The sequence below is a fragment of the Pleurodeles waltl genome, chromosome 11 (assembly GCF_031143425.1).
Source record: "Pleurodeles waltl isolate 20211129_DDA chromosome 11, aPleWal1.hap1.20221129, whole genome shotgun sequence".
Lineage (NCBI taxonomy): Eukaryota > Metazoa > Chordata > Amphibia > Caudata > Salamandridae > Pleurodeles > Pleurodeles waltl.
Genome location: NC_090450.1, coordinates 981,505,823 through 981,532,631, shown reverse-complemented (window position 1 = coordinate 981,532,631; position 26,809 = coordinate 981,505,823). Strand labels below are relative to the sequence as shown.

General features: G+C 47.9%; 1 protein-coding gene across 3 annotated transcripts in view; it reads right to left on the bottom strand.

The window, feature by feature from the left end:
- Positions 1-26,809, bottom strand: part of FBRSL1 (fibrosin like 1) — a 1,114,915-nt gene that overhangs the window by 524,893 nt on the left and 563,213 nt on the right. For all 3 annotated transcript variants that reach the window (XM_069215249.1, XM_069215252.1, XM_069215250.1), the window contains exon 4: positions 9,190-9,225. In XM_069215249.1, the coding sequence (XP_069071350.1) occupies positions 9,190-9,225 (36 nt within the window). The remainder of the gene's footprint in view (positions 1-9,189; positions 9,226-26,809) is intronic.

Genomic DNA, 26,809 nt, shown 5'->3' with positions numbered 1-26,809 from the left:
TCTTTTTAATTTGGAGGTGGACGATTTTGTTCCACTGCATTGTATTGTTGTCCTTTCCTGGCCCGCTTTACCTTACTTCTTCCTCCGGGACCACTAGATCTCATGAAACAGTGGCCGGGCCACTGCCTGGCAGCCTGAAAGGTATCATTTCAGACCAGAATCCATACAAGGCACACTGTCCAGATAACACCCAGGTGACTCCTCTCACCTGGTTACCTTCTCCCTGATCAAGCATTTGTTCTGCCCTCTTTGGAATAAACAATATCTGTGCTCCTCAGAATGACAATTTAATCAAAAACTGCATCTACACGCTAGTAAAACCAGTGCCTAATTGGTAGAGGTGTCAGGGGGCCGATGTGCTTATTGTGTGATGGGCGCGTGTGTGTTGCACAACCTTGCTGTTTCGCTTGCAGAAGTAAGTAGGCTTTGTGCTCAGACTTTGGGACTCTGTGGTCAGTGGTCAATGCCACCTCTTGTACATGTCTCAAAGCTGCATCCGATCGCAAGCTGAGATCACCTACAGCAGTGGTTCCCAACCTGTGGTCCGGGGACCCCTGGGGGGTCTGCAAAGCCTTCTCAGGGGTTCCGCGAGAGCCTAGAAAATGAAAAAATATCAACAAATATTGACAAATTAGGTCCCCAGCTTCCAGTAATGACTCAGGTGGGGGTCCCCGGATTCCCATGATGATTCAGTGGGGGTCCATGGGTTCAATTAATGTTAAAATGGGGGTCCACAGAAATCAAAAGGTTGGGAACCACTGACCTACAGGTCCCTGGCTCGGCCTTGGCCTCTGTGCTCATCACTATAGGCAAGTCCAGGAACGGTTTGAAGAGGTGAATACGGACAAACTCAACCCAGTCAACTAAAGTGCCAAGTCCTGGGCTTCAGCCTCAAGTCACCCCTCAGCCTCGATTAGCTGTGGCTTCTCCTCAGAGTAAAGACATTATCCCTAAAACCAGCTGCGGCTCCTCGGCCTCGCCCCAAAACTCTCTCAGCAGTGCAGAAAATGAACAATAAAATGATAATGCAACAATGTTATTATCATTCTATCTTCCCTAACTGAGCCTGGTCTAGGGCGGGGCCAACATGATGGACAGCAGCTGCTACAGGGATGAGTGGTGAGCACTGTAACTGCGCATGTCGGTTTGGCTGGCTTTCCTATGACGGCCAAACCAACATGTGCTCTTAGACCTCTCCAATCCGAGCTGTGTTGCACAGTCGGGTGGAGACCAGGCAGAGGCTCCCAGTCCCTTAGTGATCACCAGACCAGGCTGCTCAGCCAATCCTGGGGCTGCTGTCATGCTGGGTAATAGTACTACCACCATGAGAGTAGCGTCTGGATTGGCCATCGGGTGTCTGGGAGCCTGTCCATTGGCTGCTGGGATTCGACAGAAGCAGAGGAGCAGTAGAGCTCCCAGGCAGTGGCGGCAGTGCTTAATTTGTAAATAAAAACGTGCCGGTGCAAAAAGCCCTGCTCTTAAACCCCGACTGCTGCAATTAAATGTGCGAACACGGAATACTGAGGCGGCGTAATCCTGAAGCCATCTCGGGCCTCTTCAGTCCATTTACAGCCACTCCCTGCCCCTTCAGCTCACTCTTGTAGCTTTCTGCTTTCTCCCATTGTGACGCTTTTTCGTTTTCCTCTTCCTTCGTGTTTGCCATATGTCTTTTGCTTGCAGCAAATGCTTGAGGCAGAAGAATAAGCGCCGGCCCTGAAAAATAAGTGCCGGTGCTCAGCACCGGAAACAACAAGCACAAATTAAGCACTGGTTCCGCTGCTTCCCTCTGACTGCTGTCAGCACAGTCAAAACCATTAACAACACCAACTCCATCACACCTTGCATCGAATATCAAGATGCCCAGAAGGATGGACCAGGCCTGCAGTAGCAGCATCACCAGGCTAGAGACCAGGAAGTGCAGGAAAAGTAAATATCAGATGCCAGCCCTCTGGCTGGTATGTACCCTAGGTACCAAACTCATTTCCATCCCAATCCGACATGCTCTTCAAATCAAATCATTAACATTTATAAAGCACGCTACTCACCCGTGCGGGTCTCAAGGCGCTATTGATTGATTCATTGATTTAAAGCTAGGTTTGCATTATTCAAGTCCATTTATATACATACATTCATACACATATATATATTATATATATAATTTGCAGTAATCTAGTCTTTTTGTTGAGTTTCGAGCAGAGGGCGTGTAAGGTGATTTCTCCTACCTGACATCTGTGAAACGTTATCCTGTCTGTGACACTGGCCCTACCCACCAGCAGAAAGTGACACTTTAGACAAGAAAACACCTTCTGCAAAACAGTATCCAAGATGCACAGAGGTAGCAACTTATTTACCCTCCAACAAAAATGGTGACTTGCACGACGTTAACCCACTCACTTGAACACACATACGTCTAATATATACGGAAAGAGATGTTTACTAGTTTTAGGAGATAAACACATACTTGAACACAAATATGCAGGGTTTTGTAAATTAAACCAACCCTGACATATATATATATATATATATATATGTATATATATATATATATATATATATATATATATATATATATATATATATATATATATATATATATATATATATATATAAAGAGATGTTTACTAGTTTTAGGAGATAAACACAGGTCAACATTTTTGAAGGGAGATACTCACATAGGGTTGACATGTTGGATGTCTATATTGCCGTCTATGTTTTCTCCTGGAATCAGGCCACCGCCCTACTTAAGAGGTTTTGAGAAGCCATTCTGTTGCAAATTTACCTTTTCCAAACACCCGCCCCTTTGTATGGAAGCTTGCTACATGGTTTCCTCTAATGAGTCAGGTTTTTTCTTTACCCTCAACCCCCTTAATTTACAGTTTTCATAGCACTGGGATAAATCTTTGGGGTGTTAATGGAACTCTTCCGAGGTGTTGGTTGCTTCGGCTTGCTGTTTAGGCGGACGCGACGTCGCCCTACTGCACGCTGCTCGCGGTTATACCAAAAAGGCAAAGGTCCTGCTGCGAAAAACTAGCCGCCGGCCTCGACAACAACACTTATACATTTTAAAGAGGTGTGTATGAGGTGGGGGCGTAGTTGTGAGTTGTGAAGTCACACTGCGTATCTTGACAGCATCTCACCCGCGTCTCTGGACCCTAAGGGTAACGCGCGCACCACAGCTTGCTGTGCCTGCCAATTAAGGCGAAGCCATACAGCTGTTTTCACCGAATTTATGATTCCTTATTAGCGCAGGCGATGAACAGAAGCCAACCTCGCAGTGCATTCTGGGACAAATGAAGAGAAAACGAAGCACGAATGAAGGGGCGCCAGCGTGCTCCAGGTAGAGCGCGCGTTGCTTTCCGTGTTGTCCAAGCTCAGCCACCTACCGAGTACATCAATCATGTAGGTTGGTCCCCCTGTCCTGCGTGTTGCCAACATGGCTGAGATATTTATGAGATATCACCAAGGACTGTAGAAAGAGGACGGACAACGGGCCTCTGTTTTTCTTGCTGAAAATTTGCCCAGAATTGGTGGCCAGCTCTTTTTCTTATCCTTCTTTTACATTTATTTATCTTTACACATGCAGTCGGAGGTCTAGTATCATACCCCCTTATGCAGCTAAAACAACCATGAATTAAAGTGACAAATATCCTTTAAATGAGGCTTTAACATTAGAATTAAGTTGGGCTATTGCCACCTTTAGACTGTCCATGAACAATGCCTATCTTTCATTTTATGAGACCACGAATTGCTCAGAAAATTTTCTATGAAATTGGAATACTGTGTTTGCCAATAACAGTGTGTGCATGTATGTGTGTGGATGTTGCATTGCCCCGAGATGTCAGCAACACGTAGTAGAAACAGCTGTCGCAAATCCCTAGAATAGGAAATAAGAAATGTGCAAGGATTTTAGCTCTCGGGGAAAAATGGACTCTGAACCCAGGCATCCTCATTGAACCACATTGAGAAATCTTGAGACAAGCATTAACACACCATCCATAGCTCAGTAGAGCCGACCAAGGTCCTAAAAACCTTTCTGATCTTCCAACTCATCAACGTTGGCCATCACAAGACCTTGAAGAAGAGTGCTCCTATAGAATTTTATGATCCACAAAAAGTGTCGGAAGCCCAAATTCAAAACCACTTGGAGCCAAAGGGCCTCCTGGACTCTAAGCCATGGGGAATCCACTGGAGTCATGAAACTGAGACAGCATCAAGCCACCTTCCTGCCACAACAGGTGGAGGTTCCTCAAGCACACCTGCTTAACTAGACCTCTCCACCACCGATGGGTCCAGGCAGTCTTTCTTAGTGTCTCCAAACAGTGGTCAGAGTCTTGGACCAGTGACTTCCATGGTTTAGATCTTCCCGTATTAACCAAATGCATGGTCTCAGACAGCGAGAGCTACTCTTTGATGGGGTCCTTCACAAGCTTTGTTCATGGACATTAAACTGCCGGGACCTACTCGAAGAGCACCATCCACCTTCTGACTCCTACGAAGATGTCACACAAATCTACCAGCATATCACAAGCCAACAAACCTCTTACTGTGGATGGTAAAAGTTTCAAAGTTATGGAAGTTAGGATGGGGGTGAAACAGCCAAACTTATGCCTTTCCCATCCTTGGCTGTTCAAAGATTGCTCTTCAAGTCCAAGGCAGAAATCATGAAAGTAACACAGGATGAGGATCTCAGGTTAACTATTAGGTAGGGTCAACAGCATATCGTATTTTCTATCATAAGAAGTGCCTAAAAACACCTTCCTTCACTTTGACAAAACAAATACCTTCTGTGGTTGTTGGAGCCCTAGAGATGTTGTACCTCAGTGATGCCAATCATTTGCAGGACTCCGAGTGTACCATCTTAAAAAGTACGCAGAAAATTCAGTAGAGGGCATTCCGACTGGCATTCCGCAGGAGATGCACAGCTGCTGCGCTTGGCATTCAGAGACCCGGGTCCCAATCCCTCTACCTGCACTTGTCTAGCAGACATGGGATTCTAGGAACCTCGCTTTATCGTCCTTTGGTTTTACTTGTTAAAATGTATAACGCAAAAATGAACTTATGTGCAGTATGCGATCTGTTATGGATTATCAAGGTATTGTCCCAGTGATCAACTTTACGTGACGTCTTTTGGCAATGATCTAATGTAACACCACATGTGTGGCAGAAATGCTTCATTCATAAACAGTTACATTTAGGTAGACTTGTTTCGCCCACATAAGTGGCCCTATTTGAGAACCCCACCCCGGGTACGCCACAGGCTCACGATCCAGGGAACAGTCACCTGCAAACTCCACCTACATAGGTGGTACCCACACCAGCAAAGAACTAGTCAATACCTCCATTCACGATTAATACCACCCTTCTAGGTGCCCTGACCTAAGCCCAAAAACTAAAGGGGCAAATGTTTCTCCAGCATAACACTCAACTCGGGGCATCCCACCCCTTTAAATCCACAACACCCCCAACCTCGTGCAATTCAGAAAAAAAATGGAAACCCACCTCCTAGAAGCAAGCACAACACCAGCGCGGTAACCAGGACCCACCGGATATGGACATACCACGCTAAAGAACTCCGGTACAAAGCAATGGCCACCGAACCACCCGGGGTGTATCAGTGAAGTCCCTGGGAGCCCCCGGTTGTGCAGTGCGAGTCACTGCGTTCACATTTTTTGTGTCTATGAGTTCTCAAGAGTAGGTGGGTCCTCATTTGCGAGGGACCATGGCCCATGCATTGAGGGACCAGTTTTATCCCTGTGCCTGGCACAGTATTACCACTGAAAGCATGGGTAAGACTGACTTGTGCGAGGCCAGTCACTGCATGCCACAAAGTGTCACATTATCAGGGGGCACCCCGAGGCTGACTTTGGGGTGCGATGTACCCTTTTCCGAGGTGGGTGAAATCACATATCTCTTTCCTCTGGGAGGATCCCTGCTCCCTCCACAATACCAGTGGGTGGCCACCCCCAACATCAAACATTCTAACCGATCGAAGCAGCCGGTCCCCTATCACTGCGCCGCAGGCATAACTTTTTGTGTCATCGAAAAACTGGGCCAACCTGTGCTGGGGGCAGCCAATGAGGGCAGCTGATAAGTAACACAGCCTTGGTGAACAATATGAAAATGCACCTGTTATTGCTTATGTTATGCTCAGGGTAAGTATGTTGACATCTGGCTGCTTAGACAACCCTTCAAACCAAGATCAGGCTTCCTCACTGCAGATCTTCAAGCCTGCCGGCCTCTGCTCAAGAGCAGCACAATACTAGCTTTGCAGCACGATACTAGCTTCAGCAAACCATGCTAGCTTCTACAGCACAATACTAGTTTCTGCAGCACAATACTAGCTTCTGCAAACCATGCTAGCTTATACAGTAGATTACTAGCTTCTGCAGCACGATACTAGTATCTGCAAACCATGCTAGCTTCTGCAGCACAATACTAGCTTCTGCAAACCATGCTAGCTTCTGTAGCACAATACTAGCTTCTGCAAACCATGCTAGCTTCTGCAGCACAATACTAGCTTCTGCAAATCATGCTAGCTTCTGTAGCACCCTGCTAGCTTCTGCAAACTATTCTAGCTTCTACAGCACAATACTAGCTTCTGCAAACCGTTCTAGCTTCTGGAGCATGATACTAGCTTTTATGGCACAATACTAGCTTCTACAGCACAACACTAACTTCTGCAAACCATGCTAGCTTCTGTAGCACCCTGCTAGCTTCTGCAAACTATTCTAGCTTCTACTGCACAATACTAACTTCTGCAAACCGTGCTAGCTTCTTTGGCGCAATACTAGCTTCTGCAAACCGTGCTAGCTTCTGGAGCATGATACTAGCTTTTATGGCACAATACTAGCTTCTACAGCACAACACTAACTTCTGCAAACTATGTTAGCTTCTGCAGTACGATACTAGATTCTGCAAACCGTGCTAGCTTCTGCAAACCGTGCTAGATTCTACAGCACAATACCAGCTTCTGCCACCCATGGTAGCTTCTGCAAATCATGCTTGCTTGTGCAGCACAATATTAGCTTCTGCAAATCATGCTAACTTCTGCAGCACAATACTAGCTTCTGCAAACCATGCTAGCTTCTGCAACACACTACTAGCTTCTGCAGCACGATACTAGCTTCTGCAAACCACGTTAGCTTCTGCAAACCACTGCTAGCTTGTGCAGCATGATACTAGCTTTTCTGCAAACCATGCTAGCTTGTGCAGAACCCTGCTTGCTCCTGCAACACACTGCTAGCTTGTGCAGCACGATACTAGCTTCTGCAGCACAATGTTAGCTTCCGCAGCACAATGTTAGCTTCTGCAGCACAATACTACCTACTGCAGCACAATACTTGCTTCTGCAGCACAATAGCAACTTCTGCAGTATCCTGCTCACTCCTGTAGCACAATGCTAGCTTTGGCAGAACCATGCTAGCTCCTGCAGCACGATACTACCTTTGGCAGCACAATGCTACCTTCGGCAACATGATACGTGCTTCTGCAACATGAAACGTGCTTCTGCAACATGAAACGGCTTCTGCAGCACAATGCTAACTTCTGCAGCACAATGCTAGCTTTGGCAGCATGATACTCACTTCTGCAGCACAATGCCAGCTTCAGCAACATGATGCTCGCTTTTGCAGCACAATGCTAGCTTCTGCAGCACAACACTATCTTTGGTAGCATGATACTCACTTCTGCAGCACAATCGTCTTTTCTGCACCACAATGGTAGCTTCTGCAACATGATTCTAGCTTTGGCAGCATGATACCCTCTTCTGCAGCACAATGCTAGCTTCTGCAGCACGATGGTAGCTTCTACAATATGATGGTGGCTTCTTCAGCACAACCCTAGCTTCTACAAACCATGCTAGCTTCTGCAGCACTATGCTAGCTTCTGCAGCATGATGCTGGCTCCTGCAGCACGATACTAGCTCCTGCAGCATGATGCTAGCTCCTGCAGCACAATACTAGCTCCTGCAGCATGATGCTAGCTCCTGCAGCACAATACTAGCTCCCGCAGCATGATGCTAGCTTCTGCAGCACAATTCTAGCTTCTGTAGCGCAATACTAGTTTCTGCAGTGCAATACTAGCTTCTGCAGCGCAATACTAGATTCTGCAACACAATACTAGCTTCTGCAGAACAATGCTAGCTTCTGCAGAACAATGCTAGCTTCTGACGAGCAATGCTATCTTCTGCAGCACGATATAAGCTTCTTCAGCACGATACTAGGTTCTGCAGAACAATGTTAGATTCTGCAGCATGAGACTAGCTTTGGCAGCACAATTCTAGCTTATGCAGAACAATGCTAGCTTCTACAGTACGATAGTAGCCTCTGCAGCACGATACTAGCTTCTGCAGCATGATACTAGCTTTGGTTGCACAATGCGAGCTTCTGCAGAACAATTATAGCTTCTGTAGTACGATACTAACTTTGACAGCACAGGCTAGCTTCTGCAGCACGATACTAGCTTTGGCAGCACAATACTAGCTTTGGCAGCACAATACTAGCTTCTGCAAAGCAATGCTAGCTTCTGCAGTACGATACTAGCTTTGGCAGCACAATACTAGCTTCTGCAGAACAGTACTAGCTTCTGCAGTATGCTAATAGATAACCTAAGAGATAGACTAAACATTCAAATGGTGTCCAAATTAGAGGAAAAAATGCAAGGTTTACGTGACCCCTACCAACAAGATGCCATAAGTGATGATAAACACAAAGGACTGAGTAACCAGCAATACTTTTCCCACTTCCCTTTCCGCCACAGTGCCAAGAAACGCACCGCTTGCAACCAGCGCTGTAAATATTTATCACAGTCATCATCCAGCAACTGAATGGTCAAATCCCACACATTCTGACTTGACTTTGGCCCTTCATGTCCTATTTTTGTTTATTACATCAGGCAACCGAAAGTTATATAAAAAAAACACAGCAAAAAGCAACTATACAAGATTTATGTCAGGAAACATGGAAACAAATTTCATGAAATTAAATATACACAAGGTCCCGCCAGAAAATAAATTATACAAGTAGAATGAAATAAAATAAAATAAAAAACTACACATGATTTGGTCAGATTAACATGTGCTGGTGCAGTGGCAATCGAGAAGCCTTGCATGGAACAGAAATAACATGTGTGCACATTAGAAGAATTACTGCAATTTCAATGACTGGAAAATATATGAAGTGGGTGACTTACGGAATATCCTCTTCCAGAAAGTGACTGGGCCGAGCTCTGTGGGCAGAAATCAAATAAAAACATCAATGAAACCCACGTACAAAAGAGCTTAGGTTTTCAACATATTTCAAAAGAAAAGTCAATGTTGGATGAAATTAACAAGCATTGGCAAAGACAACAGTTCGGACCTTTGAGACGTATTGTTTCTGCTAATGCCTTTTAATGCTATTCAGCTTACAGCATAAACGGTGGAATCAGCACAATGACGTGTTGTATTCCTCTATATATAAGGTTATAATGTTAGTAGGGTAGAATGTTGGCTAACATTCCAGGTTGGTGATGGTCTGTCTGAAGAATTCTACTTCATGCACTTCAGCAAGGACCAGGAATTTATTACGTGTCAGTGAGGTGCTCCTAATAGAGAAGCTATGAATTCTACTAAATCATTGCGGTGATCTTTACATATGACTGTGGCAGTCATGTAATTTTTCAGGTGCGCATACATGAGTCATGACGTATGCATGTTACACAAGCGCCATTTTTAGGTCGCACACAGCAGCGCATAAGCTCTACTTTTCTGATGTGTTGGTATTTATACTGGCTTTTAACCACACCCATCGCACACCCATCACTATCACTTGTTCGTGGGCTTGCCTTTCAAAAATCCTTTGTTATCATTGGTAAATGCTTTATGTTTGTCCCTCCTTGGGACAGTATTGTTACCGCTTGCAGACTGCCCCTGTTACATTGATAATTGCACGTTGCTGATACATTTGACTGCGAGCAAACTTCTTTTTATATTTGTGTCTCTCCTTCGCATTCATGCTCATGGCAGCCGTGGCGTTTTGAATAGGCTTGCTTATGTCAACTGTTTTACTTTTCATTTTCAATTTATGTGTCAAGAAAGGTGCAGTTAGGAATTTACAACAATAATAGCTCTAACTTGAGCAAACGTGAGACCCATTGCATTGCAAATTCTTGTTTTTTTTTACCGTCCTGAGATAGATCAGTAAATAAAAAAAAATATTAAAACCAAGTTGCACAAAAGTACTGGTTTTGAAAATGGAAGGGCCATGCAGCAATTTGTTGTCTGGTCCTCCATTAAAAAAGGTAAAACCATTAAAAACTTAAATAGATAAATAAATAAATAAATAAATAAATAGGATTGCGGAAGGTAGCAGGGGTGGGGTATTAAGCAAAAAGCACATGAAGGTGGAAGCAACAAGGAGGGCAGGGGAGATGCACATGAGAGAGGGCACAACACATGTACAAAGCGAGAAGTACACAGCTTAGGTCAACACGGGACCCAAGAGTGAGAGAAGCACACAGGCAAGAGCGAGCGACACAGAGCAACATGAGCAGAGGGAGAGAAGCACACAGATGAAAGAGAGGAACATGAAGAAGGGGGAGGGGAGAAGCACATAAGGGAAAAGACGGAAAACACATGCACTCTCATGGAGTGCGTAAGCAAAAAGAAGAAAGCATTTTCCTAAAAGTGAGCAATGGAAGGACAAGTAAAGAGGCTATGCTCCAGGGAAGGGACAAACGATAAATGGACTAATCAAGCCATCGAAGAAGCAAGCAAATGAGAGTGACAGAGCCCAACAACGGTAAGTAAGTGGGGGGCTTTAGGCTCTCTATAGCTCTTGGCAAGTTGGCAATAGGTATTTAGCAACCAGACAGCTTGTGCTATGCGGCAGGGCCTACTAAAAATGAGACACAAATGATGCACAGCAACTTATAACAAACATAGCACATTCATCAAGCTTTATCAAAACATTTCAGTCCATAAGGAAGTATGTAAACTGATGGTTTATAATCACCTAGCAATCGGAGGGAGCTCTGTCCATACGCAACAGGCAGAAATCACCTTGCATGGTCTCTGAAAGGGACCTCTGCCCATTCATCACATATTGAGAGGTCTACCAGCCCCTCTCCCCACCAATCACTTATAGAAAAAGTCACTGCACAATCAGTGAGAGAAAACATCTAGGCTTCTGTCACTAAGATGGATCTCCACTGCACTGTTACTGGGAGTCAGGTCCATCATATTACCACTACGAGGGAGGTCCACCCACCTATCACTGTGTGGGAATTCCATTGAACTGTTCCAGAGAGGGAATTCTATCCATGTAACACTCAGAGGAGGCCCTGCCCACCTGACACAATGTGGGACTGTTCCAAAATGGAACCCTTGTGACACACTGTTTGTCAGTTCCAAGATGCCGCTGTCGTAATAGACTGTTGAACAGTTCCAAGATGGTGCCCTTGTGACACAATGTAGGACTATTCCAAGATGGCGCCCTCTTGACAGAATGTGGGACAGTTAAAAGATGGAGCCCTTTTGGCATACTGATGAATAGCTCCAAGATGGTGCCCTCATGACACAATGTGGGGCAGTTCCAAGATGGCGCCCTCATGACAGAATGTGGGACAGTTCAAAGATGGAGCCCATTTGGCATATTGATGAATAGCTCCAAGATGGTGCCCTCATGACACAATGTTGGACTGTTCCAAAATGGAACCCTTGTGACACACTGTTTGTCAGTTCCAAGATGCATCTGTCGTAATAGACTGTTGAACAGTTCCAAGATGGTGCCCTTGTGACACAATGTAGGACTATTCCAAGATGGCGCCCTCTTGACAGAATGTAGGACTATTCCAAGATGGCGCCCTCTTGACAGAATGTGGGACAGTTCAAAGATGGAGCCCTTTTGGCATACTGATGAATAGCTCCAAGATGGTGCCCTCATGACACAATGTGGGGCAGTTCCAAGGTGGTGCCCTCATGACACAATGTGGGACAATAGGACAATGCCAAGATGAGCCTTTGTGGCATACTGTTGAATAGCTCCATGATGATGCCCTCTTGACAAAATGTGCGACAGTTCCAAAATGAAACCCTTGTGACATACTGTTAGGCAGTTCTATTGTTTATATTTTAATTTGTAAGGTGGTGTTTGCACCCAGAGTTTGAGAGGAAAGCCGATGTCACTGTGCTGTGGTCCATCTACTCCGTTCAACTGGTGAAACAGAAGAACCGAGCAACTACTAGTGCCCGCACAACACTCAGTAGAGACGATAAACAGCTAGAACAAGCAGTGACCTGCAACACCCAAGAAACCTATCTTTGGATTTTCAAGAAAAAACATGAGAAATCAGCATAGCCACAGTCTTAAATGAAACTAGAAGGGGAGATAACATTGTATCAGTGCTATAACACCTGCAGTTGATATCACTCCACGGTCAAGCTACCTCTACACAACTCATGGTTCATAGACAAAGACAACTAACAATTTTGTTTTCATAAAATTGTGAGAGGTCTCACATAAAGCTAGCACGCAATCAATCCTTAACCCAAAACACAAACCCTCTATCTAATACAAAAACTATCTTAAGCACCAACACAAAACCTTTCTTCAAATACAAGAAATTGTCTTAAGTTCCAACACAAACTCTTACTTCAAATACAAGAAATGATCTCAGGTTCCTACACACATATCCTCCTTCAAATACCAGAAATGCACCTAAGTGCTAACAATTAGACCCTTCTTCAATGACCAAAATCTGCTCCAACTCCTAGATACTTCCAAATACCAGAAATCAACCAACTCACCAACACCTGCACCGTTCTTCAACTACCACAAGCCATCCAAAGTTCTTCGATACAAACACTCCTTCAAATACCAGAAATTGTACATAACTCTACACACAAAGGCACCTTCAAACACCATAAAAAACATTAACAACAAACTACAACCTCCTTCTAATACCACCATTTAGCTCACGTTCCACACCCATGCAGTGCTTAGTATACAAACCAAAATAAATCCATGCTCCAAAAAGTAGAACCCTCTTCAAATGCCATAATCTATGCTGCAACGCCCAAGCCTCCTTCAAGAATCAGGAATAGACCTGTACTCCAACATACAAACCTTACTTCAAATGCTAAAAATCAACCTGTGCTCCAAAATCCTATCCCTCCTCTTCAAACGACCATCACTAACTCATGTTCAAACACTCATGCTCCGCTTCAAATACCAAATCTCAACTCACACCTCAACCAGGAGTTTCTGCATCAATAATAAACTTGCACTGCTAACACCCAAACCAGCTTTCAAATACAAATAAAATGTGTCCAACCTTATTTCAAATCCAAAAACCAACTGAGGTTAGAAAGACACCAAGTGTAAAATGTCAAAAGGCAAAAAAAAATACCTATGTTCCTACACAAAGACCTGCTTCCAAGTTCCTCAAATCGCCTTGCATTGTAACAAGGTTACGTTTATTCAAAAACCTCAAATCAGTTTGAGTTCCAATATCCAGACCAGGCAAACATTCCTTCAAATATCAAAACTCCCTTTATGCACCACCAACAAGGCTCTCCAAGTATCAAAAATGAATCTAGACTCCAACACCTAGACCTCCATTCAGATATGAAAATTATTGCCAGGGTTAAGACGGCGACATCCCCTTCAAACACCGGAGATCCTAACTCTTGTTCCAATGGCAAAATTCAAATTAGACTAAAAAAGGGACCCTGGATCAAACTACAATATAACCTACAGAAATACACACATTCGTTTGGATTCCAACAAGCAACCTACAACTGCACAATCAGATCATCTTTAAAAAGGACAAAAAATTTAACTTTACTCCAACAGTGGGGAATTTGAAGATGTAGTAACAAGACGTAGTAACAAGCGGTAGCGCGGTCCAATGGAGACTGCTGTAGTAAGATAAAGCGAGTGCTTTCCCGACATCTCTAGTGATTGTATAACACCTACCGCGGGCAGGCCTCGTGCGAGTGATGTGCGGGGGTTGGGTGGGACAAAGGCAATCGGACGTGCGATTTGAAGTGAACACCACCTCTCGCGCTCTATCTTCCAATCAACCCATGTTTATGGTCGATATTTTACATTTCCAATTTTCCCCTTGCAGGCTCAAGTGAAAATCCCAGGCACCTGCTCACCTGCCTGGCTGGTGCAATAATTGCCAATTTGCTCTTTGCCTCCATCTATCACTCAATCGAGCCCTCGTTCTGCCCTGCATACGTCTTCATTCATCTAGTTGCCCCAAGACAATTAGAGTGTCAGCTTCTCCTAAATAGGGCAGCCCATTCAACTGGGCTCGGGAGGCAATTATGAGTCCATTTCCAATTCTTCTTGAGGGGAAAATATTGAAAAACCTTGACAATTAGATATAGTCGCTCTCTCTCTTTTCTTCATCCGCGCCTCTCCGTCATCCTTTACTCCTGCCCTCCCTCCCCTACTCCCTTCACCTCGGAATATTTTAAATTATCGAAGCTCTGCGACCACATTCACATTTTTCCATGTTCACAGGGAGTGAGGCTTCTATTTAAATGATAATGAGGGACGGGCCATTCAATTTAGCGAGGGAGAAAATCCATTAAAACCAAAGCTGTTCTCTCGCCTGACAGGTCAAGACACAGATAAAAACCCTCTTTCTTAACCAAAAAAAAGCTATTAGACAAAGCTCTGTGTGGATTTGGGGACATCTAAAAGATTAGGGGGACAATTACACAGGGGGCCGTGTAGGAGAAAGGAATAGAGGTCGAGGCAGGGGTCGGTTTAAATGACCCCCCCTTCCACGGCACACAATTGTACGTGGGTGAATATGACAAAAAAGAAATTGGCGTTTATCCGACTCTTAATTCCTTGGTAACCTCTAATTACCTCTCTACGAAACAAAGGGTAGGAAACTCCCATTTGGGAAACAAAATGGCGGCAGCAAAGTGCTGGGTAACAGGAAGTCAGGCAGAGAGGGGGCGGGAGCTTGCCAGGAAGGGGCTAAGCACGTGACTCCCTGCTGGATTTGGGACTCCTGCAACACAAGGCTGCTTGGGAACTGTCAGGGTGGATCCTCTTTGATCTAATTATTGCAGATCTTTATAAGGGTGCGGGTCAAGAGTTCCACAAAGGAGCTGTCATCGGTTCAACTTGAGGGACCCTTGATTAGGTGTGGCCAATCCTGTTGATGGAAATGCAAAAATGGCACAATCAGAGCAGAAATTGATTTGGGAAGCCACCAAAATGAGCTCAGCATAAACCTGACAAGCCACACTTTCAACAAATTATGATAGACCACTTTCTTAGCCACATTATGGCTGGCTGCTGACCCACTCTGACCCGCACGTGGGATAACAATTTTGTACAGGATCATGTGCCACTCCAGGATACTGCATGGTGTTCCTGCTTTTTAAATTTTTTATTTTTCATGTAAGTATGTGGTAAATGGTAAACAAATCCTCAAAACGTTGGCTCAAGTTACTATACACCCAAAAAAGTTCCCAGCTTTCTTCTTGAGCAGGAATAATTTGACCACTAGTCACCAGTGCTGAACTATAACTTCCTATTGCCTCCTCCAAGAAACACTAACCTGATTATGATTGGCGTTCGCTCAAGGCACTGGATGGAAGTTGGAAAGGTCTACAGTGAATGGTCCTGTGAGATATATTTTGGATCTATTATGCATAAATCTACCTGCACGGTGCAACAAATTTCCCACTTCTGGGGCACTAGGAACTCACTAACAGGCAGCAGGAACAGGGATACATAACAAATTTGATTGACAGGTTGGGCTGAGGTGTGTGTGCTTGCACATACGTAGGTGTGTGTGCAAGCATGTGCGTTCACATGTGGATTTCTTTCAAGCGTTTTTTCAGAGATAGGTGAACTACCGTAACAAAAGGGAATTAATGTAAACCAATGGGGATGAAACAGCCCAATGTTAGTCAATGGCCCAACGTCACCCTATAGACTTTTAGCACCATGCACAACTCCGGAGCGTTAATTCATACTGGGGTGCTCTGTAGTCACGCAGTAGTGACTGTGTGGATACAATGGAGTTGCAGGGTGGGGGGGTGTGTGGGTTGTGGGACATTTTCCACAAATCTCTTTCTAATACAACCACCGGGTTGGTGAATACGTGCACTTTTGATAGTAACTCTATTTCTCTAATTCCCAATCAACTTCATCTACTGCTCCTTATGTGCTTATGTCTCCTGGTACCTCTTGGTTGTGTTGGGCTGGTGTGGCACCAAACTGCAAAATTGACCAATTTCTATAATCCTGCAACCCAGGGTTAAGAAGTTCTAGCGCCTCTTGGATGACATGCACACCTGGCACATGGTATTTAAGGGCAGTAGAACCAAACCAGGTTCAGACCTGCCTTTCTCCCATTCACGATAAAGATTCTTAAGTTCATCACGGTGGCCTGAAACTTGTCTAACTTGCTCATTTGTCCCTTGGGAGACTGTATTCTGTATTATTTGCCGTTCACTGGCGGTACTCCTTCCATCCGAGGGGCAGTACAGCCCCTGAAGTCTTTGTCGTGGCCATGAGCAGCCGTGGATGCAAAGTACCCTAGAGGTTAATCCCAAAGGATGTCAGACGCTCTCCAAAAGGTGCCCCCAGAGCAAAGCTCCTAAGAGAAGGACCTCTAACTCACCTGGCAGAGATCATGAGTGGAAACAGTGTACCTTAGGACACACCTGCAGCGGACAGGAGGACCACCACAGGCCACATGGGATGCGTGTGATGCTGAAGAGGGGATCAGGGAGGCGGGAGCAGAGCTTCACCCAGATTATCCACACATGTAACAGAGCAGGAACTGCTGGTTTCACTTGATGGAAAGTCAAGCCAGGTCCTTTTGGATTCTCAAGTACCGGATAGTATGGCCCGGCATTTATGCTGAACTGTGGTTGGGGGGGAGGGAGCGGGGAAGGTAGGACACTGGTCACGTTACCAATAAAAACTGAGCATTGTGCCAAATCTGAACATTTCTGGCAGCTCACAAAAGAGCATTTTTACTGCCTTCTTTTGGGCTGGCATTTAGGAAACCAGGCCTAGCGGGCAGATCCGTAGTATGCGTTGGCTTGGCTGCAGTCTGATGTTGTGAAGAATAAGGAAAGTATTTTTGGGGAATATATCAACTCATGGCTCCTGTATTATACTGGATCTATAAAAAGAAGTCATATGTTTGAATAATCTGGGTTAAAATAGGATTAGGTGAACTTTCAGTGAAAACATTGGACTTCCAGAGCACTCCCCTCTTGTATATTGTTTTTCAGATCTGCAGTATGACCGGCTCTCAGATGGTCAGAAAAAAAACCCATCTTGAGGGTGCAGAGGTACACAACACTATGGCAGGAGTTTTACTCGTTCACCACAAGGTTTGATCCACACATCACACACTCGGGGTGTGGGAAGCTAAAGGCCTGCTCCAGGGAGCTGCATATGTACATAAGCAGGTCTCACCCCTGGGGTAGGGTAAAATGGTTTAGTCCCAAAATTCATGTAAACCTCCATCAGTCGGAACTAGCAGATTGAAATTGTTCACTTGAGGACTAACAAGGGGTAGTTAATCCCCAGCCAGGCGAAGCCTAGTGCTCTCTTTCTGTACGCTAGAGCAGTGGTTCCCAACCTTTTGACTTCTGTGGACCCCCACTTTATCATTAATGGAACTCAGGGACCCCCACTGAATCCTTATTGAAATCCAGGGACCCCCCCACTAAGTCACTACTGAAAGCTGGAGACCTAATCTGTTAATATTATTTAATTTTCTAAGCAGTCGCGGACCCCCTGAGGAGACTTCATGGACCGCCAGGGGTCCCCGGATCACAGGTTGGGAACCCCTGTGCTAGAGTTTTCACCCTGGTGTTTACTCTAGAAGTCACAGACCACAGGGTAAAGAAGCAAAGCTGTAGACTGTTGAGAGGCTCCACCACAGAATAGGGGGAGTTTACAATATGTAGGGCTCGGCGGGTCACATGCGGCAAGATGGTGGTCCAGCAGTTAAAGGCCCAGTTGTTGAGCCTGGCTCACCATCTTTCATTGAGGGCCTAGTGCTGCTGGGAGATTTTGCGACTGCTGGAAGTAGCGGGGCTGGGCTCTGGCCAATGGAATTAAAAGGTGCAGCGAGATCGGGCTTACACACTTTGTTCCCGGCCTTCCTCACCATGACTGCCACGCCTCCACACGCCGTGAGGATCCGCAGCTGTTGGACAGCGGATCTTCATTTTCCCTACCCACCCCTTAGTTCAGTCGAGTTCATGGGGTGTAACTTTGTTATGTTATTTCTCATGATTTCATGTTCCAGGTGATAAATTACTATGTAATATTCATGCCTTATGTCCGATCATATTTTTCTTTTTCAAGTGACAGATTGCAATTCCATATTTATTACTTTTGTCATATTGGGGTGGGGTGAATTAATGGCTGGTGGGGACACTTCAGGTCCTCTTGGCATCTCACAGGGAAAAGGCACAGAGAACACCAGCTCCACGTGGACCTCAAAGGGGGCACTTGTGGCCTTCGTTAAACAAATCTTCAGTTTGGTGTCAGGGTTGGGTTGGGCGCATTCTTGGCCCGTACCCACCTTTCCACTTGTGCAAATTTGCACTAAGGGACAATGACCCTTTAGAGTAGTGGAAAAATGCAGTCTGCGCCAGGGGAACAATTCATGGCCTGGTTGCCCATACTAGCTCTCGAGCAGATGTCGACACCAGGTAGGGTTGTTCTGGGATGAGCCGCCTCCAGCATAAGTAATCAGAGCAAGGATTCACATAAGGGTAGCAGTCCTATTTTTTGCTCCGAGGAGGGCCCTTAGTGGAGGCAGAAAAATCAGAAGTGCCAGGGGTACACGTCGAAGGGCAAAACCACGAGTTCACAGAATGTTTTGATGCTCAGGGAGGTATTGGGGGGCTGTAGGTAACTCGATGATTAGCAGACAATGTTTGCAGAAAAATAATTCTGTTCCAAATTTCTAAATATGTGCGCTCTCATGTATTTTTACATGGACACGGAAGAATCAATCCTCTACCTCTCTTGCCTGGCTTGAGGGACACTTTAGCATAACCCGCAAAGAGCACAATAATAGTGACTGGTTTCATCCTGTGGGGTTCCTTGGAGGAGGCATCACCATGCTTCCCCAATGAAATATCCCTAGGAATTTCTTCATTATCCCTGCATCTCTGAGGGCACCCTGCAGCGGTCATCCTTCAGGTGATGGAGGGGTGTGCCAACCAGCAGAGAGAAAAGTTCTCTATCACGTGGAGGGCACAGACCCACCAACCAGCAGAGGGACCGCTTACCATCAGAAGGAGGGCACGGACACACCAACCATCAGACTGCACCATCCCCCATCACACGGAGGGCACGGACACACCGACCAGCGGGCAGCAACATCCCCCATCACACGGAGGGCATGGATACACCGACCAGCAGGCAGCACCATCCCCCATCACACGGAGGGCACGGACACACCGACCAGCAGAGACAACCCCACTCTCCATCACACGGAGGGCACGGACACACCAACCAGCAGACTGTACCATCCCCCACCAGCGGGCAGCACCATCCCACATCACACGGAGGGCACGGACACACCGACCAGCAGGCAGCACCATCCCCCATCACACGGAGGGCACGGACACACCGACCAGCAGAGACAGCCCCACTCTCCATCACACGGAGGGCACGGACACACCAACCAGCAGACTTTACCATCCCCCACCAGCAGGCAGCACCATCCCACATCACACGGAGGGCACGGACACACCAACCAGCAGGCAGCACCATCCCCCATCACACGGAGGGCACGAACACACCAACCAGCAGGCAGCACCATCCCCCATCACACGGAGGGCACGGACACACCAACCAGCAGGCAGCACCATCCCCCATCACACGGAGGGCACGGACACACCAACCAGCAGGCAGCACCATCCCCCATCACACGGAGGGCACGGACACACCGACCAGCAGAGGGACCGCTTACCATCAGAAGGAGGGCACGGACACACCAACCATCAGACTGCACCATCCCCCATCACACGGAGGGCACGGACACACCGACCAGCGGGCAGCAACATCCCCCATCACACGGAGGGCATGGATACACCGACCAGCAGGCAGCACCATCCCCCATCACACGGAGGGCACGGACACACCGACCAGCAGAGACAACCCCACTCTCCATCACACGGAGGGCACGGACACACCAACCAGCAGACTGTACCATCCCCCACCAGCAGGCAGCACCATCCCACATCACACGGAGGGCACGGACACACCGACCAGCAGGCAGCACCATCCCCCATCACACGGAGGGCACGGACACACCGACCAGCAGAGACAGCCCCACTCTCCATCACACGGAGGGCACGGACACACCAACCAGCAGACTTTACCATCCCCCACCAGCAGGCAGCACCATCCCACATCACACGGAGGTATTGGGGGGCTGTAGGTAACTCGATGATTAGCAGACAATGTTTGCAGAAAAATAATTCTGTTCCAAATTTCTAAATATGTGCGCTCTCATGTATTTTTACATGGACACGGAAGAATCAATCCTCTACCTCTCTTGCCTGGCTTGAGGGACACTTTAGCATAACCCGCAAAGAGCACAATAATAGTGACTGGTTTCATCCTGTGGGGTTCCTTGGAGGAGGCATCACCATGCTTCCCCAATGAAATATCCCTAGGAATTTCTTCATTATCCCTGCATCTCTGAGGGCACCCTGCAGCGGTCATCCTTCAGGTGATGGAGGGGTGTGCCAACCAGCAGAGAGAAAAGTTCTCTATCACACGGAGGGCTCGGACACACCGACCAGCAGAGGGACCGCTTACCATCAGAAGGAGGGCACGGACACACCAACCATCAGACTGCACCATCCCCCATCACACGGAGGGCACGGACACACCGACCAGCGGGCAGCACCATCCTCCATCACACGGAGGGCACGGACACACCGACCAGCAGGCAGCACCATCCCCCATCACACGGAGGGCACGGACACACCGACCAGCAGGCAGCATCATCCCCCATCACATGGAGGGCACGGACACACCAACCAGCAGAGAGAGCCCCACTCTCTATCTGGTCCACGGCCCTATTCCTGAGGCGTAGTTACCATTGATGTAGCAGGTGCAGTGGCACCGGGCCGCCTGAACCCCGATCACTACCACAACAGCGGTTAAAGGGGCCCTTTCTCTCCCTTGCACCGGGGCCCAAGGCATCCTTGCCACGCCCGTGCCCTAAGGTGACCTCCCACATTCACCCAGCCTCGCAGGCACGTCCACACCTACACACAGTCAGCTCCACACACCAGGAGAGAGGTGCCCCCCGCCCCCGTACCTCCCACCGCCTCGGGCCCCTTGGCTGTCAAACGCCAGATACAAAATAATAACACACAGAGAAGCCATTACTGTCAAACGGGAGAAAACAAACACATACCCAGCGGGGATTTAGCCTTTCCCCCCACTCCCGGAGCCCCCCCAACCCCCGGCGGCCCTCCCTTCTACCCCATGCCACACGCCCCCTCCCACGGCCTCGAGTGGTTACCATTTTACCACCATCCGCACGCGCAGCCCGCCCCCCTCGCCCTCCCCCAGTCACTTTTCGCTGTCAGAGCTGTCAAGCCAAATTCCGCTTTAATCTGCCAAATGCACTTTTCGGCTGACATTTTTAATATATACTTTCGGCTTTTAAACACATTTGCGGGCGTCCTTTCCCCCCCACCCCCTGTCTCTCTCCCCCCACGCTCCCGGCCGCCGAACGGGCTCTCAGCGCCTTAATAGCAAATACATTACGCCTATCAAAGTGCTTTTTTTTCATCCCAAAGCGGAGGTAGTGTTTTCAATTTTGAAGCTAAATTAACTGTCCAATTGAATTTGGCTGGCGCGAGGGCCTCTCCCTGACAGGTTTTCGTTATGAAGCATATTTTACATTAATACAACCCAACGCGAAGATTGCGCGCTTGGGGACTGGGGCTGTCTCGCCCTCCAAACCTTAAACCTGATATACCGCGTCCTCACAAGGGATTGCATTTTCACGTGCACCCGTGGGCAGTGCAATATGGCGCCCGCTGCCAGGGCCCAGGGCAGGGCCCTTTGCTGTGAGGTGAGATGAGTATTCGGAAGCAGATCATTGGGTCACCTGTGGTATAATCAGCCGCCCTCCCTTAAGGCGGAGGAGTGTCGCCTCCCTCCCCCCACCAGCAGCAGCTACAAACCTTTTACAAGCTATGTTTAATATCGTTTTATAGTAAAAGGGGAGGGGCCATGGGGAGTGCTTCTCAGTGCGCATGTATGTATGGCCAGCCATCTCGGGCCGGCCAAAAACACATGCGCACTGGGCTCTCTCCAACCCGGCATTGTGTTGCGGGCTAGAGAGAGCCGACATAGGCACTCAGTCTATCTCGGAGCGCCAAGCCAGGGCGCTTCGGCCAATCTGAATGCTGCTTTCATGCTGCCAGCAGCATGAAAGCAGCGTTAGGACTGGCCGCAGGGCAGGTTGGGGAGCCTGTGCCTGCAGTGAGGACCGAGGACGGTGTGGTGCGGCCGGGAAGGTAAGTTTTTTATATTATTTTTTTGTTTGTTTTTGTTTGTCCTTTTCCCACTCCCCCTGCGCCGCCCGCCTCCCCCCCAAATGCGAGCCACGACTGGTGTAATATAGGGGTCTGTCTTCATACGTACATTCCTTCTCTTCTACACTCACCAGTACCGTCCCCTACATCCTTTGTCTCTGCCTTTTTACTGTACTTTAGAATTTCTTTCTACCACAGTCTCTTGGTTCCCTCCCTTTCCCTCCTTCCTCATTTCCTACTTGCAGATGTAAAACTTAAATTGCTAGCCACTGAACAGCTTCTTCTGATCACTACAAGAAGCCATTCTCTATGCCAAGGGTCCTTCCAGATCAGTAAGGGTGGCAGGGCCATCCTGCCAGGTGAGGCACCCCTTGCAGTACAGCTATTTCTGCACTTTACAAGCATTCTGCATACTTATTTGAGTGCCACCAAATTCTCCAGGGTTCTGCACAAATCAATCAGTTATCTGTAAAGCACAACAAATCACCAGTGAGGGTCTCAAGACGCGAGAGCTGGTAGTTGCTGCTTGGTGATTAGTCCATTCAAACAACCAGGGCTTTAGTTCTTTTCTGAATTGCTGGAGCAGTAAGGTGGTCCTGAGGATCAGTGGGAGGTTTTTCCAAACTTTGGCCACCACTTGAGAGAAAGAGCGTCCTCCGCTGTTGGCTCAAAGGATCTGGGGAGCGTCGGAGAAGATGAGGGATGTGGACACAGTTGTCTGATTGTTGGTGGAAGGTTATGCGCTTGTTGATGTATGGAGGTCCTATGATGTGCAGGGCTAAGTATGCAGGAGATGCGCCAAGCACCCCCATTCTTAGGCCAGTGCCCCTTTCTCAGATTGGCTGCGTGGCAGTCACCTCGTTTGTGACAGTTTACTATTTTGTGACTGCATCCTGGTCTGCCCTACGCAGGTGTGACATCTAACACCTAAACTTTAAAACCTAAAAACATCCTTCTCTGACGGAGCTTGTTCCACTACATAGAACTGGTAATAGATTTCTGCAGGCTTAAATTCCTTCAGGGGTGACATTTTTAATGCAGCTGCCACTTATCCTGAGGTCTGTATCAGTCTGGAAGAGATCAGAGCATCTCAAGCACAATAACACTCTGCTCTAGTCTTCCTTTGCTTCTAGGAAACCAAAGAGTAGGGGTGCCAGGCAAGCCAGTGGCCGCCAATGCGACATGGCCTCCTACCAGCTGCTTGACTTTCCCACCTGTAGAAACCAGCCAGTGGTGATCGTCAATGCAACATGGCCTCTTACCAGCAAGTGCAGTTGCCTACCTCTAGGAGCCAGTCAACGGGGACCATCAATGCAACATGGCCTTTCACCATCAGGTGCACCTGCCACCTTCTAGGAACCACTCAGTGGTGACCGTCATCGCAACATGACCTCTTACCAGCAGGTGCACCTCCACACCTCTAGAAACCAGCTAGTGGTGACCGTCAGTGCAACAAGGCCTCTTACCAGCAAGTACTCATGGCTACCTCTAGGAGTCAGTCAGTGGGGACCATCATTACTACATGGCCTCTCACAATCAGTTGCAGCTGCTCAGCTCTAGGAATCACCCAGTGGTGATCAAAATTGCAACATGGACTCAGATACATCTCTAAGAACCACCCAGTGGTGACCATCATTGCGACATAACTTACCACCAGGTGCACCCGCCTACCTCTAGGAACCAGATATTGGTGACCATTATCACAACATGGACTCTTACTAGCAGGTGGACCTGAGCACCATTAGGACCAGCCAGTGGTGACCGTCATCACGACATGGCCTCTTACCAGCAGGTACACCTCCCCACCTCAGTCATCGCGACATGACCTCTTATCAGCAGAAGCACCTGCCAACCTCTAGAACCAACTAGTGGTGACCGTGATTGTGACATGGCCTCTTACCAGCAAGTACACTTTCCTACCTCTAGAAGCCAGTCAGGAGGGACAATCAATGCAACATTGGCTATTACCATCAGATGCACCTGCCAACTTCTAGGAACCATTCAGTGGTGACCGTCATCACAACTTGACCTCTTACTAGCAGATCAACCTCCCCACCTCCAGAAACCAGCCAGTGGAGATCGCCATTGCAACATGACCTCTTACCATCAGGTGCACCTGCCTACATCTGGGAACCAGCCAGTGGTGACTGTCAATGCAATAAGGTCTTTTACCAGCAAGAACAATTGCCTACCTCTAGGAGTCAGTCAGTGGGGACCATCATTATAGCATAGCCTCTTGCAATCAGTTGCACCTGCCCACCTCCAGGAATCACCCAGCAGTGACCAAAACTTCGACATGGACTAAGGTGCATCTCTACGAAACACCCAGTAGTGACTATCATTGCAACATAACATCTTACCAGCAGATGCACTTGCTCATGTCTAGCAACCAGCCAGTGGTGACCGTCATCACGACATGACCTCTTACCAGCAGGTGCACCTGCCTACATCGGGGAACCTGCCAGTGGTGACCATCAATGCAACATGGCCTCTTACCAGCAAAAACACTTGCCTACCTCTAGAAGCCAGTCAGCGGGGACCATCAATGCAACATGGCCTTTCAGTATTAGATGCACGTCCACACCACTAGAAACCAGCTAGTGGCGACCGTCAATGCAACAAGGCCTCTTACCAGCAAAAACACTTGCCTACCTCTAGGAGTCAGTCAGTGGGGACCATCATTACAACATGGCCTCTTCCAATCAGCTGCACCTGCCCACCTCTAGGAATCACCCAGCAGTGATCAAAATCGTAACATGGACTCAGGTGCATCTCTAAGAACCACTTAGTGGTGTCCATCATTGCGACATAACATCTTACCAGCAGGTGCACCTGTCCACCTCTAGGGACCAGCCCGTGGTGACCATCATCTCGACAAGGTTTCTTACCAGCAGGTGCACCTCCCCACCTCAGTCATCGCGGCATGACCACTTACTAGCAGAAGCACCTGCCCACCTCTTCAACCAGGCAGTGGTGACTGCCATCGCAACATGATCTGTTACCCAGCAAGTGCACCTGCCCACCTCTAGGGACCAGCCAGTGGTGACCATAATCTCAACAAGGACTCTTACCAGCAGATGCAGCTGCCTGCCTCTAGGGACCAGCCAGGGGTCCCATCATCTCAATAAGGACTCTTACCAGTAGGTGCACCTGCCCGTCTCCAGGGACCGGTCAGTGGTGACCATCATGTCAACAAGGGCTCTTACCAGCAGGTGCACCTGCCCAACACTAGGGACCAGCCAGTGGTGACTATCATCTCGATAAGGGCTCTTCTCAGCAAGCGCACCTGCCCACATCTAGGGACCAGTCAGTGGTGACCATCATCTCGACAAGGGCTCTTACCAGCAGGTGCACCTACCCAACACTAGGGACCAGCCAGTGGTGACCATCATCTTGACAAGAACTCTTACCAGCAGGTGCACCTCCCCACCTCAGTCATCGCGACATGACCACTTACCATCAGAAGCATCTGCCCACCTCTAGGGACCAGCCAGGGGTGACCATCATCTCAATAAGGACTCTTACCAGTAGGTGCACCTGCCCGTCTCCAGAGACCAGCCAATGGCTACCATCATCTTGACAAGAACTCTTACCAGCAGGTGCACATGCCCCCCTCCAGGGACCAGCCAATGGCGGCCATCATCTCAACAAAGACTCTTACTAGCAGGTGCACCTGCCCGCCTCCAGGGACCAGCCAGTGGCGACCATCATCTTGACAAGAACTCTTACCAGCAGGTGCACCTCCCCACCTCAGTCATCGCGACATGACCACTTACCATCAGAAGCATCTGCCCACCTCTAGGGACCAGCCAGGGGTGACCATCATCTCAATAAGGACTCTTACCAGTAGGTGCACCTGCCCGTCTCCAGAGACCAGCCAATGGCTACCATCATCTTGACAAGAACTCTTACCAGCAGGTGCACATGCCCCCCTCCAGGGACCAGCCAATGGCGGCCATCATCTCAACAAAGACTCTTACTAGCAGGTGCACCTGCCCGCCTCCAGGGACCAGCCAGTGGCGACCATCATCTTGACAAGAACTCTTACCAGCAGGTGCACCTCCCCACCTCAGTCATCGCGACATGACCACTTACCAGCAGAAGCATCTGCCCACCTCTAGGGACCAGCCAGTGGTGACCATCATCTCAATAAGGACTCTTACCAGTAGGTGCACCTGGCCGCCTCCAGGGACCAGCCAGTGGCGACCATCATTTTGACAAGAACTCTTACCAGCAGGTGCACTTGTC